The sequence below is a fragment of the Aulonocara stuartgranti genome (genome assembly GCF_965226115.1).
Source record: "Aulonocara stuartgranti genome assembly, chromosome: 8".
Classification (NCBI taxonomy): domain Eukaryota; kingdom Metazoa; phylum Chordata; class Actinopteri; order Cichliformes; family Cichlidae; genus Aulonocara; species Aulonocara stuartgranti.
In genome coordinates, this window is record NC_138959.1 from 617,628 (window position 1) to 635,994 (window position 18,367).

The 18,367-nt window shown below is 49.2% G+C and overlaps 2 protein-coding genes across 3 annotated transcripts; one reads left to right on the forward strand and one right to left on the reverse strand.

Moving 5' to 3' along the window:
• Positions 1-9,191, forward strand: p4ha1a (prolyl 4-hydroxylase, alpha polypeptide I a). Of its 2 annotated transcripts, none has more exons than XM_082543739.1 (15): positions 1-564; positions 1,358-1,441; positions 1,520-1,616; positions 1,764-1,915; positions 2,010-2,147; positions 2,362-2,616; positions 2,792-2,982; positions 3,055-3,231; positions 4,468-4,538; positions 6,434-6,533; positions 6,609-6,662; positions 6,907-6,972; positions 7,056-7,124; positions 7,278-7,374; positions 7,841-9,191. In XM_082543739.1, exons 2-15 carry the CDS (start codon positions 1,363-1,365, stop codon positions 7,909-7,911), a joined length of 1,617 nt encoding a protein of 538 aa, XP_082399865.1. In that variant the 5' UTR covers positions 1-564; positions 1,358-1,362; the 3' UTR covers positions 7,912-9,191. The 2 variants fall into 2 exon arrangements, with proteins under 2 accessions (XP_082399865.1, XP_082399864.1); XM_082543738.1 differs by lacking the exon at positions 4,468-4,538 and adding an exon at positions 5,862-5,932 and having other exon boundaries at positions 3-564.
• Positions 9,192-9,297: 106 nt separating this feature from the next.
• Positions 9,298-18,127, reverse strand: arg1 (arginase 1). Its single transcript, XM_082543753.1, has 9 exons — positions 18,042-18,127; positions 16,407-16,652; positions 16,257-16,329; positions 14,423-14,597; positions 14,172-14,331; positions 14,007-14,101; positions 13,660-13,764; positions 13,450-13,586; positions 9,298-9,657 (listed from the first exon to the last, which is right to left on the reverse strand). The coding sequence occupies exons 2-9, from the start codon at positions 16,527-16,529 to the stop codon at positions 9,494-9,496; spliced, it is 1,032 nt and encodes a 343-aa protein (XP_082399879.1). The 5' UTR covers positions 16,530-16,652; positions 18,042-18,127; the 3' UTR covers positions 9,298-9,493.
• Between the last annotated feature and the right edge of the window lie 240 nt (positions 18,128-18,367).

Consider the following 18,367-nt stretch of genomic DNA (forward strand, 5'->3'; position numbering starts at 1 on the left):
ATCCTGAAAGAGAGATCTTATTTTGGTATTTATAGACTTATGAGAGGAAAAGCAAACATTGCCAAGAGAAGAATGTAACACATCCGGGGGAGTGACCTGTAGTGGAGCACTGTGGGAGCATCTGTGTAACATGGACAGACCAGATGGGATGGCATCGAACACTATTGAGAATTCTTTAGGCGTTATATTAGTATTAGTAAATGCAGATGAACGCGCTGGTGGCTCTGACGTCATCACGCAGTAATTTGCAGATGAAAATCTGACGCAGGGCGCCTCCGGTCCAGCAGGGGGCGGGGCAGAGCCGCGGTGACGTCGTCAGAGGAAGAGGAGGAGGTTTGTGTTGCCAGCCTGGCTGTGAGGATCGCTGAGACGAGTCTGCGCTGAAGCTGAAGCTGTTCTCGGGCACAAACTCGGTGAGAGCAGAAACCCTCGGTCCTCACCGGAAGCTGACAGAGGTGACGGTTCCGGTTATCCAGAAACTTCTACGGTTCCGACTCTTTACTCTGACCTGAACAGAGACAGTCTGTCTGCCAGCGAGACTGCGCACAGGTGAGCCCAGCACAGGTGAGTCACAGTAAAGGGGGCTTTGGTGGGTTTGTGTGGTCATAAAAGTGGCGTGACCGGCCTCACTTCCGGTCACGTACTGTCTCAGAGCTGCTCCAAACACTCCGTTTACCACAGCCTTCCACACTCTGGGACCTGTGTGACGTCACAAAGCTGCACCGCTGCAGGTGTGTCAGGTGTTCAGTGAGCTGAGACTCAGTCAAAGAAGGCTGACTGTGAGTGAATCATGCAAAGCTGCTTCTGCCTCGTTCAGGGTCTCACCCTCACCTTCCAGAGACTTTCTGGTGATCTTTGGCCCCAGCTGCAGTGCCCTCCAGGTGAACTTTGACCTGTTGAGAGGCGCAGAAGGGCAGATGGAGCTCTTTAAGCAGAAGTGTCCAGTCACAGGAAGTGGCGTCTGGTTTCTTGGCTGTCTGGTTTGGGACTTCCTGTCACTGGGCCAGAGAGTGTGTGTGTGTGTGGTCACAGCTCTGGTGTGTTTCATGCTCTTCAGCACGAGGTCAGGACTCTTCTTTGTCCTCTCCTGGCTCCGCTTCAGTGTCACTCACAGGCCCAGGATGACGGCTTCCCCCTCAGCAGCACCGACGCCACGTTTCAGCTTCAGACACGTCACTGCTTCAACCTGTGACGGGAGACAGAGCGTGCGTGTGGGCGTGTCTTGATGTTTTTGTGTGCTTGTGGTTGTTGTGAGTGTGCTGAGCGCTCTGACTTCAGTATCAGTACCTGTAACGCTTCAACGTCTGGCGTTGGTGTGATGTCAGCACTGACGCCTGGTTTCTGCCCGTGTGTGCAGGTACGATGGCGCTCTGTGGGTGGTGGTTAATCCACTTCCTCGTCTTCACTTCTTGCTCAGCTCACGACTTCTTCACCTCCATCGGTGAGTTTGGCCGCTCTGTATCGTAGCGTGGAGTCCTGCTGAGCGCGTGTGTGAGCGCTAATTTGTTCTTTGTCACAGGTCACATGACGGACCTGCTGTTCACGGAGAAGGACCTGGTCACCTCCCTGAAGGACTACATCCGAGCGGAGGAGAGCAAACTGGAGCAGATCAAAAAGTGAGTGTCGCTGCTCGCCGTTAAACGCTCCGCCTCCTGTTATCCTGGAACAGAATCTCAAGTTTGTTGGGGGGGGGGCAGCTAACTAGGTTTACATTGCTGTCATGATCTGCGACACACTCTTACCTGTGCCGTGTGTGTGTTCAGGTGGGCAGACAAACTGGACGTCCTCTCGGCAGCTGCCACTCAGGACCCCGAAGGCTTCCTGGGTCACCCAGTGAACGCCTTCAAGCTGATGAAGAGGCTGAACACGGAGTGGGGGGAGCTGGAGAGCCTGGTGCTCACCGACGTGTCTGATGGTGCGACGCAGAAATCAGCTGTTGGACGTTAGGACACAGAATCTTTTTTCCTTGTTTTCATTGTCCTCCTTCTTCTTCTTCTGTGGTGTTTCAGTGTTCATCTCCAACCTCACCATCCAGAGGCAGTACTTCCCCAACGACGACGACCAGACCGGCGCGGCCAAAGCTCTGATGAGACTGCAGGACACCTACCAGCTGGACACCAACGCCATCTCCACCGGAGAGCTCCCAGGTCTGTGAACCGGGACCTGCTCTGCTTTACAGGGCAGAGCGGGCTCTTCAGTCCGAGTTTAGAGAAGACGGCGCTCAGGAGGAAAAGGACCACAAATGTTTCTGAGCTCTCGGTCGTGTGTCTGAAAGTCATTTACACGATTCAACCTTCCAGCTCGCGCTTTAATAACAGGAACATAAGTTGTAAATGCTCCTGCTCTCTCTCGTCTCCTCAGGATCGTCCTCCACCTCCTCCGCCTGGAGCACTCTGACCGTGGATGACTGCTACGACCTCGGGAAGGTGGTGTACTCGGAGGCGGATTACTACCACACCGAGCTGTGGATGGCTCAGGCCCTGAGGCAGCTGGACCAGGGCGAGACGTCCCGCGCCGTGGACGCCGTCACCGTCCTCGACTACCTGAGCTACTCCGTGTACCAGCAGGGGGAGCTGGAGAGAGCGCTGGAGTTCACCAGGAGGCTGCTGGACCTGGGTTAGTACCTGCAGACGGGCAGTTCAGTCAGCAAACGTGCTGCTGTTGTTTTAAAGAGTTAGAAAAAGGAGCAACGCTGAGTTTCCAGAGAGTCCAAGGCTTCTTCTCACATCTTCAGAGCTTGTGTGCAGATTTGTTGATCTCGCTCACCTGAAGTTGTTTTTCTGCCCGTTAGATCCGACACACCAGCGAGCCAACGGGAACCTGAAATACTTTGAGTACCAGCTGGCCAAACAGAAGAAGGTGGAGAAGGTGGAGGAGAAGGAGGAGGAAAGCAAGGTGAGGCAGAGGAGGGAGAGCAAAGACGACTACCTGCCTGAGAGGAAGAAGTACGAGCAGCTGTGTCGCGGCCAAGGCATCAAGCTGGTGAGGCGAGCGAAACAAGCGCACCTCTGAGAGTCGTTTATCGGCGTCACTTCAACCTCTGCTTCCTGTCAGACTCCCCGCAGGCAGAGCCGCCTCTTCTGCCGCTACTATGACAACAACCGGCACCCGCGGTACGTGATTGGCCCGGTGCAGCAGGAGGACGAGTGGGACAGCCCGCACATCGTGCGCTACCACAACATCGTGTCAGAGAAAGACATGGAGAAGGTGAAAGAGCTGGCCAAGCCCAGGGTGAGTCCGAGCATCTTTATCTCACGCGCTGCTGCAGAGCTTATCCCAGGTCGGACGCCATTAGTGCTTTACCAACGCAAGGGGCGGGGCTAAATATCAGTATTCAGAAATATTGCTCCCCGTTAAGTCGCTGTATATTAAAATTTTTATGAAAACATGTTTATTATTACTTCCCCCGCCAACCTGACCCAACAGAGTCCAATAGGTGGAGCTTATCAAAGGATGGAGAGGAAATGACCTCGAAGAAGAAACTCGCAGAAGTGTCGGAAAACTAATCGAGAGCAGTCGGGATGTTAAAAACTGGACAAGAGTCATGATGAGAACATGACTGCTGCCTGATGTGTCGCCGCGACTCTAAACTGTCAGTTTTCGTTTTTGTGGCTGACTGTCGGCTCGCGGTTACGTCTGCTCGCGGTTACGTCGGCTCGTGGTTACGTCTGCTCGCGGTTACGTCGGCTCGTGGTTACGTCTGCTCGCGGTTACGTCGGCTCGCGGTTACGTCTGCTCGTGGTTACGTCGGCTCGCTGCTCGACTGCCGATCGGTCGTGTTGATGTTCGGTTCACGGTTTACAGCAAAGAAGAGCAGCGCGAGCACTTTCAGCTCAAACACCCAGAAACTCAGGTCAATCGTGTGGATGCACAAAATTTACCTCGGCAACAGTGAATGCTGTTATCTGATTGGCTGCTAGGTCGTTAAGCCGCGATGAGCTCTGTAGAGAAATGAAATATATTATATTGAAATTAGAACGAATCCCCGTTCACACCTCAGTGCAGCGTTCAAACATCCATCATCACAAACTGCTTCCTGTTGGCCGGCGGCGTCCTGTCAGCTAGCGGCAACTGCTCATTTTTAACTTGTAACCCCGTGACACGGGTGCTGTCAATCATTAATCTATGCCCCGCCCCTACCTCTTGATACACGCCCACAAAATCAGGATCAAACGTCTAAAACTGAAACAATTAATTTAAAGCCAGAAAAAAATATTTGCATGAAAACAAAAAAATTATTTAAAGTAAAAAATTTCGTTTGTTTTTCAAACACATCAAAAACAAAACTGTAGTTTGAGCCTCGTCAGTGACCGAGGAAGAAAGGTGACGGGCGGGCGGTGGGTGGAGAGGATCACGAGGTTGTGCGGCTGTGTGGTGTGGCTCCTCCGTCGGTGTCGGTCGGCGTTAGTCGGTGCTCCGGGCGTCGCTCTGTGTCTGCCTGTAACTGTTGGCCGATTGGCTCCACAGCTCCGTCGAGCCACCATCTCTAACCCCGTCACCGGCGTGCTGGAGACGGCCCACTACCGCATCAGTAAGAGGTAAGAGCTGCTGGGGCAGGAGGCGGCGTCCGCGGGGTGGACCTCACCTCTCTGCCCCCAACACCACCCTGTCCTCCCCCCTCTGTGATGGCGGCCGTCCCGGTGAGAGCAGAAAAGGCAACGAGTCGCTTCAAACAAACGAATAATTAAAATGTTCCTTCCTCCAAAGTGGAATTCTCATTTAAACGTCCCAGAAGAATCGGCATTATTATTACAGACTTCCAGCCTCCGATCATCACAGCTGACGCCCCCCAACAGTCTGAAACATAAAAGACTTCAGTTTTATAAAATCCAGTTTTCACACATTCAGCTTGAAAGAAACGTTTAAACGTCCATGATGGGCTGTAAGCTCTGAAACATCTCCATAAACTTGTAGTTTCACGTTGTTGCTGCTGAGAAATGGTTAATAATAATAAAGCAGATGTTCATGAGCAGCTGTTTTACCGCTGTCCTCCCACCAGGGGGCGCTGCAGCACAGAGAGACAGCTGTAACTGTCATCAGCTCAATCAGTCCCACCTGGGCAGGTGTAAAAGGCCACATCAGAGGAGATATCAGAAGGTCCTGTAACGCTGCAGGAACAGCTACTTTGAGCGTCTTCTTTCAGGCTCTGCTCTCGCTGGGATTCGAGCCTCGGCTTGTTTTCTTTGCTCGTTCGGGGACAGGAAGTCAAACATTTAAGACTCTCGATGTCGCTTTAACGTTTTCGTGGAGGCAGCAGGAGGATTCTTGTCTCATACCTGTGCTTCTCACTGTTACCTGCACATTGTTACGTAAAATAACAAGAGTCTGCAAACGTTTCAAAATAAAGTTCTGAAGTCAGACAGTCTGTTGACCTGTCAGTGCGTCAGCTTCACGGAAATACTCTCTACAGTAGTTACTGTAAAACTACTGCAGGTACTGCAATGTTACTGCGTGTTTTGTGTATGATGCTGGTGTAGTGACTTCATAAGTGAAACATCAACTGAGATTATTTTCAGTTTCAATTATGGCAGAATATCGATCCCATAACCTTCTGTTTGTGAGGGGCAGCCAATCAGAGGAAAGTTGTCTGAAGGAGGGAGGAGCTAAAGCAGCTTGTCAAACATCCTGAAGGTTGACCACGTGCACTCCATGTCCTCTTCATTAGGTACCTTGTTGGCTCTGGGTTGGACTCGGCGCTCTTTAACTCGCCAAAGCAGATCAGGGCTTCACGTGTACCTAATGAAGTGGCCTTATGTGGCGTTTGAAGCTCGTGCTGCCTCCCTGACTGCAGCGTGTGGATAGTGACCGCCCTCTCTCTGTCCTCTCTCTGTCTCTCTGCATTAACCTATAATTGGGAGTAGCTCAGACGTGCCACGGTGCATGACCCTCACACAGGCAAACTGACCACGGCCCATTACCGAGTCTCCAAGAGGTAAGAGCAGGACGTCACTCGCTTCAGGCCCGGGCGGAGCGCAGGCTGTTCGTAACGATGGACGCCGCACGTGCAGCGCTCCGGACGGCTTTGTCACAAGCGACCAATCACAAGCCGACTTGTAAAGCCGCGTGTGAACTCCTGGATCCATCAGTGAGCGTGCGAGTTTTTTTCCTCCGCAGTAAATTTGTGACTTCGCTTCAGCTTTTATTGAAGTCACGATATAAATGTTTTTGGGGCGTCCATCTTTATTTACAGCCTGTGGTCACCACCGTCTCGGGGGCGGAGTCTCCTCCTTCATGCTTTTCTAACGTTCAGCTGGCTGTAATGACACAAACGTCAGCGGTGAAGCTCTGTAAATGTCGTTTTTTTCATAGAGGAGCTGCTTTAGAAACTGTCTGTTGTTTCCCCGCCCTCCTCGTTGCCGTCTCCTCGCCGTGCGCCGGTTTGTGCTGTTTTCGTGACCTCGGCGGTGACTCTGTGTCTTCTCTGTCCTCTCAGCGCCTGGCTCGGAGCGTACGAGCATCCCGTGGTGGACAAAATCAACCAGCTGATCGAGGACGTCACGGGGCTGAACGTGAAGACGGCCGAGGACCTGCAGGTAACGCCTCACCTGAGTTCAAACGCCGCTAACCGTCTGGCGCCTCTGATGTTTTAAGCGCTGTGTTTGATGCAGGTGGCTAACTACGGCCTGGGGGGACAGTACGAGCCGCACTTCGACTTCGGACGGGTAAATAAAACCAGATACATGAGAATCTGTTTCTGTCAGCATTTTATTTCTGCTGAAAGACGGAAAACGATCAATAACAGATATGGATCCATGTTGGACACATTTCATTAAAATCAACTAAATAGATCCAATCTGTGTATTTGTATTGTAGATTTATTTATTTGTAACTTTTAACAAAGTTCAGTTTTTTGAAATGAGTGAATGAATTTTCATTACTCTGACCGCCGTGCACTTCCTGTTTCAGAAAGACGAACCGGACGCATTCGAGGAGCTGGGCACGGGCAACCGGATCGCCACGTGGCTGCTTTACGTCAGTGCTGCTGTGTGTGTGTGTGTGTGTGTGCATGTGCGTGTGTGTTGCTGCCGCTCACGCTTTCCTCCTTCCCGCTGCAGATGACTGACGTGCAGGCAGGGGGCGCCACCGTCTTCACTGACATCGGAGCTGCTGTGAAACCCAAAAAGGTTCAACTACTCACTTTCTTCATCATCATCATCATCACAGAAACAAGTCTGTTTAATAAACCAAACTGAGAAACAGGCGGGCAGACGAGGGCGCCGCTTCTCAGTAATCTGATGCAGTGTCATGTGACGCGTCATGTGACCGTGTTTCTCCAGGGGACGGCGGTGTTCTGGTACAACCTGTATCCAAGCGGAGAAGGAGACTATCGGACCCGACACGCCGCCTGCCCCGTGCTGCTGGGAAACAAGTGGGGTGAGGTCATCGCGCCATATTCACACACGTGCACAGTAAAACAATAAATACACACAAAATCATCATCAAGTAAAAATACTTTCAGATTTTCACGCCTGGTGATGATTGACATAAAAAAATTTCTTTTAAAAATTATTTTCTAAAAATAAGTAAAATAAAAGAACAAATCCAAACTCCCGTCAGTTATATAAAACTGTTTTGGGTCATTAAAAGCTTCGTTGTTATGTTGGAGTTGATTTATTTTTAAATGTTTGTGTTGATTGATGAATATTGGATGTTTTCTGGGTGTGTTTGCAGCAGCTCACGTGACTGCTGAAGGATTTTCGGTGTTTGATGTTTCAGATGAAACGAACTTGACTGAGCTTCATGAAAAGCTTCAGATTTGATGAGAAAGACGGAGAAACCTTCACGCTGCTCAGACTCGTGGCGTTTGTCGAGGCTCTGATGAAACTCTTTCTTCCTGCAGTATCGAACAAATGGATCCACGAGCGAGGGCAGGAGTTCAGGCGGCGCTGCAGCCTCAACGAGACCGACTGACGACCGACCTTCCTCCTCCAGCTCAGCCGTCTTCCTCCTCTGCTTCCTGCCTGCAGGCGCAGAGTGTGACTGCACATGTGATCCAACACGCTTATTTTTCTCTACAGCGTGTGTGTGTGTGTGTGTGTGTGTGTGTGTGTGTGTTTGACTCATTTCTCCTTTAACGAGAATCACGCTGACGTTCAGACGTCCGTACCTGTCCAGGTGTTCAGCCTGAGAGCTAAAACTTCTCGAGAACAAAGAACGCTGCACGAGAGGTTCGTTTAAAGACGAATAAAGTTTTTTGGGGGGTTTTGGATCCAGAATGTTTGAAATCTCGTGAGCTTTGACTTAAAAGCAGAAAATCTGATTGATTTAATTCTGTTCCATCGACGGTTCTGCCCATTAAACCAGCGAGTGGAACGAAGGAGCGCTAAATGTGACAAATTTTGAATGGAGTTTGGCCCGAGGTCGCTAACATGAGTCGAGTCAGACGCTACAGACCGAGAAACGCTCCGTCACCCGTGTCACTCCCTGACCTTCACGACTGTTACAAAGACGGCGAGGAATCAGATTACTCTCGTCATCACGGGAATCAACCAGAAGCAAGAACCGATCGAATCTGAACGACGATCGATCGTGTGGTTCTGTGAGACAATCATAGCTGAAACTGAGCTGCGTATTTATTGATTTCTGACAGGATTCGTGTGAACGCCTCTTCACTGTTTTTCATCTGCGTTTTAAAAATTCCTCGTTTAAAAGTTTTAAAATGTTTGCACCTTCTTTTTTCTGTTTCCTGTTTCTTTTTGAAGTCTGAAACGTGTCGCCGAGTTCCTGCTCCTGATCTGATTCATGTCACCTCAGCCGTGACAAAGTGGGTTTTATTTTGGAAACTCTTCCACGCTTCAGCTGCCATGCTTTTATTCTGAAAAGCAGAACATCTGAGGCTCTTTGATTTACAAATTCAGTCCAAGTGGATTTTTCTGCGCTGTCCACCCGTCGTCATGGTTACACCTCCGTTTCCACCAATAGCGTGAGCGTTCGAGGAGGTTTAACCGTAAGGTCGTTCAGATGCTGCAGGTCAAACTCCAGATAAGCAAAGCACGCCGCCTCCTCTTAACCCTGTTAGCTTATTTCTGAGCGCAGTTACTAATTTCTGCTCCACGCCGTTTCCGTGACAACCCTCACTCCTGTTTGTGTGTGTCTGTTGTGTGTTGGATGATGTCCTGTGCAGTGACCTGATGTAAGACACGTTTCTTATCAGAATAAAATGCTGCTGCAACCCAGGAGAAGTAAGAAAATGGCGTCTGTCGTTATTCTCTGGCGGCAGCGTTGCCTCAGCAGCGTGCTGCTGCGTTTTAAAGATGGCGACCATTTATCGTGTTTAAAAAAAAGAAACAAACACTCTTCAAACGTATAAATTTAATAATCAAAAACAAAACGATCGATCAGCTGATCAGCGATGGACTACCCCACCCACAGGAAGACAACGTCTTTGGTTCAAGGCAGAAAACAGCAGGAATTGTGGGATTGTAGTTTTGCAGGGAGAACTCCGATTGGCCCTTTGTGCTGGTGTCGTGCGGCACGGTCAGAGAGGCCCGTGTTAAGGCTCGGGGAGGCGGTAATCTGGCAGGTGATTTCCCTCGCGAACGCGTCCGAAGCAGCCGAGCAGCAGATCGATGGCGGTGCTGACGGTGGAGCGGACGTCCTCCTCAGTCTGGCCCCTCAGAGGGTTCACCTCCACCAGGTCCACCGCCGACAGCAGACCTGCAGAGAGACAAAGAGCACATTTGTGGTAACTTCCTGGTTATGTGAGGGCGAGTGTGGCACGTGGGGGTAATGAGCTGGTGTTCATGTTGTGGATTTTGGAGTTAATTCAGTTTGAAAATGAGGCAGCGTCACTGACAGGAAGCTTCAGCATCATGTGACCGCACAGTTCCTCTGATCGTTTTATAGGCGCATAAAGACTTTAACGTGAGTTCTTCGGCTGGTGGGGTGCTGCAGTCACTCCCCAAAGGCTGCGTCTGTACAGGGAGTGCAGAATTATTAGGCAAGTTGTATTTTTGAGGAATAATGTTATTATTGAACAACAACCATGTTCTCAATGAACCCAAAAAACTCATTAATATCAAAGCTGAATGTTTTTGGAAGTAGTTTTTGTTTGTTTTTAGTTTTAGCTATTTTAGGGGGATATCTGTGTGTGCAGGTGACTATTACTGTGCATAATTATTAGGCAACTTAACAAAAAACAAATATATACCCATTTCAATGATTTATTTTTACCAGTGAAACCAATATAACATCTCCACATTCACAAATATACATTTCTGACATTCAAAAACAAAAACAAATCAGCGACCAATATAGCCACCTTTCTTTGCAAGGACACTCAAAAGCCTGCCATCCATGGATTCTGTCAGTGTTTTGATCTGTTCACCATCAACATTGCGTGCAGCAGCAACCACAGCCTCCCAGACACTGTTCAGAGAGGTGTACTGTTTTCCCTCCTTGTAAATCTCACATTTGATGATGGACCACAGGTTCTCAATGGGGTTCAGATCAGGTGAACAAGGAGGCCATGTCATTAGTTTTTCTTCTTTTATACCCTTTCTTGCCAGCCACGCTGTGGAGTACTTGGACGCGTGTGATGGAGCATTGTCCTGCATGAAAATCATGTTTTTCTTGAAGGATGCAGACTTCTTCCTGTACCACTGCTTGAAGAAGGTGTCTTCCAGAAACTGGCAGTAGGACTGGGAGTTGAGCTTGACTCCATCCTCAACCCGAAAAGGCCCCACAAGCTCATCTTTGATGATACCAGCCCAAACCAGTACTCCACCTCCACCTTGCTGGCGTCTGAGTGGGACTGGAGCTCTCTGCCCTTTACCAATCCAGCCACGGGCCCATCCATCTGGCCAATCAAGACTCACTCTCATTTCATCAGTCCATAAAACCTTAGAAAAACCAGTCTTGAGATATTTCTTGGCCAATCGAAGTGTTAACTGAAGAAAATGTTGCAAGCACTGGTGATCACACTGATAATGTGGTCCTATTCAGTAAAATGGGCCAAAAAATGGCATAAAAGGCTTAATTTCTCAAAAAGTATAAAAGTTATCATCACCAAAAGATATAGCAGACATTAGCAGAAGGAGCAGAACAGTTTAAAGTTTGAATGGTTAAAATCAGCTGAAACTGAGGGAAACCAGCAAAGGTCGGAGCAACTAGAATAAGGTAGAAGAATAAAGAACTAGAAAAAGATGCATTTCCTGCGAAAATGCAGTGTGAATGCTATGTAGTGGAATCTGCTGAAATAAGCTGAAAAGCAGAATTATCTGCTGAAAAGAGGTGAAGAACCTGAAGTTTGCTGAAAACAGCTGAAGAAGCTGGAATTTGTGCTGAAAAGTAGTGAAAAACTGAAAGTTTTGCTAAAAAGAGGTGAAAAAGCTGAAATTTGTGTGGGAAAGAGTTTAAACAGTTGAAGTGTTAACTGAAGAAAATGTTGCCATAAGCAGGATTTGAACCCGCGCCTCCTGCTCTGAGAACAGCTGCTCATCTCACTGAGCTAAAACATGGCTTGGAAACTATTCTGGTGTCAAAATGTCAAAGAGGATAATGTCCAGCTGTCCGCAGTGAGAACAGTCGGCTGAATGAATGTTAAAGAGAGCAGCATTTTAATTCACAGTGCTTAATTCAAGGCAATGATTTACTGGATGTTAGAGGGTTTGGAGGAAGGTTTAACGTGGCACAAGCTGAGGATGATGATAACTTAAAAAGCAGAACTGAGACGGAGTTGGCCGTCCGACTGGGGTCTGGAGTGTGGGGCCTCCCTGCTGCTGCAGAGTCGGGGCGGTCTGCCTCTCCCCACCGCAGGGAAAAGGGTAACACCACCTGGGTCTGGGTGCAGTTCCCCCCTCCAGGGGCGGGGGCACCTAGACCCGGTTCGTAGAGTACGCTTGGGGAGTGTGATCGTGTGTACAGCGTCTCTTTATGTCTGTCTCCACGTTGGTTGAGTGTGGAGTAAGTGCATATGAGAGCATGAGGGTGGGAATGGATGTTTGTGTCTGTGTGTGCCTGTATGTCTGTGTCTATATGTCAGGTTGGGTGTCAGACGCCACCTCTCTGGGGACATCTCAGGCCCTCCAAGGTTTGGAGGCCTATCTCCCCCCACCACCACTTCCCCTGCCAGTGGCGGACTCCCTCAGGTGTCGGTGCGTTGGTGGTTCTTTGTGTCCGGGGATGGGCGTCCAGGTACACACCGGCTCACTCCTTGGTGGCTGCTTATCGGGGCCTGGAGCCTGGGGCTCGCTCGGGCCACTTCGGAGGTGGGGTGCCCCCGGCCTCTCGGCCTGGGGCTCGGTCACTCAGGCGCGGCTGGCTGCCGGCGGAGCTCACGGGCGCGTCACTGCAACTCCCCCTGGCTTCTGCTCCGCGGCTGCTGAGTGAGCCCTCATCTGGGACTCTCCTCAGCTCTTTCTGGGACAGTGGCGCAGCTGCCCCTCTGTTGGTCTTCCTTGGTCTCTTGTGTTCTGGGGGCCTCTGGATGTCTGGAGTTTTGATCTCCTCCACACCTGCTTCATGCCCTGGAGGACGGGGCTGTGGCCCCCCCACACCCTCTAGCAGATTGTTACATGGAGAAACCTTTGGAATGCAAGCATGCTGATCCACACAGGTGTGCACACAGGTGTACACACGGGTATTCACAGAGGCGGACTACAGCTTTCTTGGCTGCTGCCTCAAAGCACATTGTGCGCTGTCTATCTTGCGTGCTGCACAATATCGTTTATTATTTAGTATCTACTGATATCTACTGCTAGCTAGTTCATTGTGATGGTGCCGTTTTTTTTATTATGTTGCTCTTTGTTGTTGAGGAGAGAAGCGACAAAGCTATGTTAGCTTAAACACAGTGAAGCTGGAGGATGAATGCTAACTTTTTCCACTCGATAAAAGTTAACGTGAGTGTTCTCGGTGGTCGGGAACAAATGTAATCGCATGGCAGGATGCTGTAAAAGGACCAAACTTCAGTCAGGAGAACAACTGAGATAATCCATCCACAATACGAGGTTAGTCATTCATATACTGCTGCTGGGCTGCAGTTACATCGTAAGGGTTTAAAGACTGAGCTTTAAAATGTGCTGCTGAAAGGTGGTAATAAAAACCCAGAGAGGCCGACAGCGATAACTGACTTTTTAGGGGTTTGTTCAGATTAAATAGAACAAGATACAAACTGTTAAAACATGTGAAACACACAACAGCCTTAATAAACACAGAGTAGTTTGGACCCAGGAGCACGGTTCACGTGTTCACACCAGGATAGGGTTGCCAACCTTTTAACTGCCAAATAAGAGACACTAAAACGGGACAGCTGTCAGCCCTAATCCCCAAAGATTGGCTAAACCAGTGTGCGTTGGAACAGGAACAGGAAGTGACACTCTACTGCAGCGAGAGCCAACACCAAGTGAGAGCTGTTGTGTTTACTGTAAGCAGCTAATGTGGCTGCTTACACTAAACACGTTTCTACTGTGAAGAGCAGGGTTTGTTTTTCCCTGAGTTTCTGACTCGTACCTGTCTGACACAGGTGTTCTGTGATGTAGACGCCCTCTCTGTAGGTGAGTCCACCAACTACAGGCGTCCCGGTTGCTGGGGCAACAGAGGGGTCGATGGCATCGATGTCATAGCTGAGGTGAATCGGTTTCTTCCCTCTGTTCAAGGACACAAAGCATCTTTAACATTCGCTCAGACTATCACACCTTGGTGGCTTCATGCAGGCATCACCTGGCGGACAGGTAATCACACGTTTCCTCCATGACGCGGGCCACGCCGAGCTGATCCACCTCACTCATGGAGAAGGTCTTCACCCCCAGCATCTTCAGGATGTAGCTGAGGAGGAGAAAACCTCAGGATTAGAGCCTGCCGGCAGGTACACTCAGGTACACGCAGGTAATGAACTTCTGGTGACCCTCAGACCAGAGCGAGGTCGCTGACCTTTCAGAGCTTTTTGCTTCTTTAAATTTTTTATTGAGATTTCATTTCAATCATCTCCAAAATGCTTCGGGACGAGCTGATTGGTCAGAGGGGCGTCAGAAATAGGTGAGTCTCTGCATGGACTCAGGTGCACTCACTGCTCTGCTGGATCCACGTCTCTCAGCCCGATGAAGACCACATCGGCGGCGGACACACACGGCTTCAGCCAGGAGAAGTTCGGTAAGACGGGAACCTGGTGAGGAAGGGGAGGGGTTAGTGATTCTGTGTGACGGCGTGATGCTGATCTCTGTTGCTAAGATCACCTTTGAGCGCAACTCGTGGAGCAGGTAGGACACCGGCTGCCCGTGGATGTTCCCCGTGTACGTGGTCAGCGGCGTGTTGATGTCGGCGTGAGCATCCACCCACACGACGCTCAGCTCCCCAACCGCCGCAGAGTGCCCGTGGATGGAACCGATCGCCAGGCTGAGGACGGAAAACACAAACAGGAAGCGAGTCGATGGAGAGCCGACACCTGGAACCTACGTCCTGACTTCCTGTTCCTGTGTGGACTGACCTGTGGTCTCCGCCCAGCACCACCGCCGTGTGCCCATCCTCCTTCGCCGCTCGCACCGCCTGTGACAGCTTCTGGTTGGCGGCACCCACCGCCCTCACGCTCTTCAGCAAGCCCATGGGCTCGTCCCGGGACATGTCCTCGAACGTCAGGTTCCCATAATCCTTCACTGCACAGCCTGCACACACACACACACACACACACACACACACACACACACACACACACACACACACACACACAATCATTGCAGGTTTCCTCGTACTGACTGTTCAACATTACCAGCGGAGGCGTTTCCCAGCATGCTCTCTGTGTGAACATTAACAGCGAGACGTTCAGGGAAGAAGGCAGCGGTGTAATGAGGCGTTCACTGACCCATGTGGACCTGTAAACACTTACTGTTTGCTGTTCGTGGATAAAGGTCAGCGCTGTTCCAGTAATGAAACTGAGCGTGTGCACAGTGACCTCCTCTGAGGACGTTACACTTCCTGAACTCACTGTGTCAGTGAAACTGTGTTACCTGCGTACTCACAATCAGCTGAAGGAAAAACCACCAAACTCTGATTTTTACGGAGTTTTTTAAACGGAGCGTTACGTGAATCAGACTTTAAACACTTTATTTGAAGGTCAGCTCTGAACACCTTTTCTGGATTCAAACTGTGCTGAAGGTTAATGTTTTACCGACGTCACAGATTCATTCAGATGAATTGTTGAAAGTGGAAACGCCGGCGTGCTCCGCCTCCAGTTTGTTTGACGATTCGATGGTTTCTGAATATTAAAAATCAGACACTGTCGCTGTTACTGAGCTGCACAGCTGTTTGAATCTAACTGTAAACTTTGTAGTTGATTAAACCCACCATAAAGACAAGATACAAGATTTATTTTCTACTTTTATTCTATTTTATTTTGACTATCTGAGCTTCTTTATTTTATTTTTATCGTCTCTGTTTGTTCGGGATCTTGTGTCATTTTGATTTTTTGAGCTGTTGTACTTTAATTATGGGCCGTGTTTAATGTTTTGGCCACGGGAGGATGATCTGACCCTCTGTGTAGGAGGAAATCAGTGACTGCTCTCAATAATCAGCAGAAACATTTTAAAGCTTCATTCTGTCTCTTTGATGGACGGGGTTAAAATACCGGGCCGCACAGCTCTGTGCCCCCACCTGGCTTTGTGGGGTTTTCTGTCCCTGGTGCAGACCGCGGTCCGCTCAGGCTCATGTATTAATCAAACGTTTGTGGATTTTCTCATCACTGATTACTCGGCTCTGGATGAACATTAACTGACGAAACGGAGAAACTCAGGAAGTTTCTGAGTTGTTAATTCAACAAAAACAATGTTTCCTTAACTGGGAATGACGACCAACACGGATAACTAACTGGGCCGGCTGCGCTCCACCTAACGTCAGCCTTTCTTAAACATCTGTCCAGATGCTGCAGAGGCAAACTGCCACTCTGGTGCTCGGATGATTTTTAACAGAAATGTGTCACAGCTGCAGGAGGAGCTTCCTGATGTGTGAACAGGTGAGAACACCTGTGGAGTCCATCTCAGCTACCACAGGCTGAGAGGCGGAGACACAGCTGTGAGTGGGAGCTGATCTGTCCCCACTCACAGCATGTCTGTGGACGTACTCCACGGCGGAGTCGAACTCGGGCCCTTGTTGCTGTGAGGCACAGTGGGAACCACGGTGATGCTCACAGGGCGGTTCATCATTCAAACGGTAACTTCCGGTCAGTTTTACCTGCTGTCATTACATTTGCTGCTGCATGAAGGTGATTCTGTATGAAAGCACAAAAATAAACGTCTGTTGGAGTCTCCCGGTGACGTCACCGGACCCACCTAGCTGCTGCAGCCGCCTCTGCAGGCCCGCGGCTCGGATCCGCTCCGGTCCGTCCTCCACGCCTCCTCGGGACTGCAGCGGACAGAGAAGGAGAAGCTGGAGGATTACACGCGCACGAGTGCACGCGGAGCCTGTCCTCGCGCTCTCACCTGTCCCTTGGAGAAAGGAGCTCCGACGATCCCCGCGGAGCGCGCAGGAGGATGCTGGTGATGAAGGCTCCGCTGCACCGTCACGGCCACCTGGACCTGCCGCAGCGTCCTCGCGCTCCTCATGCTGATACACGCGCGCGCACACCGTCTCTGAGCCACTGACCGGCGCGAGTCTCCTAAAGACTCCACGTGACGTCAGGGGGAGGCACCGCGTGGAGCCGTGACGTCATGAAGCTTGTTTAAACACTTTGAAGAGATGAAGGTCAGACAGTGGGCTGATGTACGGAGGCTCATTCATGCCAACAACAAACAAGACGCTGAAGTTTATGATTTTTATTTTATTTAGAAATTTTAGTTTCCAGTTTTATTGTTTTTATGTTTTGAAAAGGTTTTGTTCTTTTTAGTTTCAGTTATTGTTTGAGTGCGGTGGGTGATATTAGTGAGTGATGTGTGGCAGTGATATTAAGTTTACAGTTACCTAAAATATGTTTCAGCCCAGTTTCAGGTTAACTTTATAATAAAGCCATAAATCCAGACAGCACGCTCCGTCCCTCGACTTCAGCGTTTCAGAGGAATGTAGTCAGTAAATTGTGCTTCATCCAGCATGGTGCAGCGACGTATCACTGAAATATATGTGCTGTGTGGCTGAAGGTAGCACCAACGTAGTGGAACCATGTTTGCTCATTGGTATAAAGTCGTTTTTACGCAGCTTATCTTTGACTTTCCAACTCTGCGCGACCTGCTCAGAGAGGGATTTGCTGGCGTTAATGTAGTTTGCTCACTCTGCAAGAGGTTGGGACAACGTCGCCAGCCTCCGCTTCACTGAAGCTTTCTCTCTTTGTGCGACTCTACCTGGGTAGCATAAACGAATCCCCCTCTGAGTGGGATTCGCTGCGTCTATGAGGAAGGTTACAGGTAGTCAGAACTGTGACAGCAAAACGACATCTTATTGATGAGTAACCACACGTCTCTGCTACACGGTGCCTCGCACTACAGCAGATATACATCAGCAATATGTCAGTGAGCTGTATGGGTCACAATGCCAATCTAATCAGTGGTAATAAGTTTATAACAGGCACTTACATGAAATTTAGTGTTTGTGTTAACTAGAATATTTGTTCAGCCCACTTTCAGTTCAGTTAACTACAATAACGCTCTGTAATACCCAGAAAGTATTAAAGATGTACAAATCCTTCAGTGGTTGGTTTTAATGTTAGCATATCCACTGTGTTACATTAGCAAACTCGCTAGTTAACTTACAGCTAGCTGGCTATGATGGTTGATTCATAGCTGTACTTTCCTGTGGCCTCACAAAGAGAAAGCTCACAGCTCACTCTGCAGATCCTTTTTACCAATCTAACATGAATGATGGAGTTTATCTGAAAATCTGTCCCAAACTGAGTAAAACACTTAAACGAGTCAGTTAAAGTGACGACTGATTGTGTAAACCTTTGATAACACACACCGAAAACATTAGGATTCAAAAATAATTTTTTAAATTATGATTTAAAAATTCAGTTTTCAGATGCAGTCAGAAGCTAAAAAGGTAAAAAAACAAAACATGAAAGTCAAACTGATGACCTTTGAAGTGTCGTACAAACACGTGGGCTCAGCGCTGGATGCAGGTGAACTCACCTGAAAACACACTGTGTTTTGAAGAACTGCAAACAGTGTCTTTGTTCTCTAAGAACTTAACGTCGTTGGTGTGAGTCAGGATTCTCCGAAGTACAAAACTATTTCCGGCACTCGTCCTACATCTGCAGTTCCAGGAAGAAACTTTGTAGAACTGCGTTAACAGCGGATGTTAAAGTCACGGAGAGTCTGACCTGATGTTATAAACTCAACCACACCACGCTGTTATACGTGTGTTTTCTTTTACCAGCTGGTTATCTGTTATTCTAGCACCTTCAGAATTCACCTAAAGGTGCTTTTTACTGTAAGATAAAGACACCTAATAATAC

Coding starts and splice junctions, on each gene's coding strand:
- p4ha1a (XM_082543739.1), top strand. CDS start 1,363: ATGGCGCTCTGTGGGTGGTGGTTAATCCACTTCCTCGTCTTCACTTCT. Junction 1,916..2,009: donor GCTCACCGACGTGTCTGATG/GTGCGACGCAGA, acceptor GTGGTGTTTCAG/TGTTCATCTCCAACCTCACC. Junction 4,539..6,433: donor CACTACCGCATCAGTAAGAG/GTAAGAGCTGCT, acceptor CTGTCCTCTCAG/CGCCTGGCTCGGAGCGTACG.
- arg1 (XM_082543753.1), bottom strand. CDS start 16,529: ATGAGGAGCGCGAGGACGCTGCGGCAGGTCCAGGTGGCCGTGACGGTG. Junction 16,330..16,406: donor CTCCTTTCTCCAAGGGACAG/GTGAGAGCGCGA, acceptor TGTCCGCTGCAG/TCCCGAGGAGGCGTGGAGGA. Junction 13,587..13,659: donor TGTGATTACCTGTCCGCCAG/GTGATGCCTGCA, acceptor GTCCTTGAACAG/AGGGAAGAAACCGATTCACC.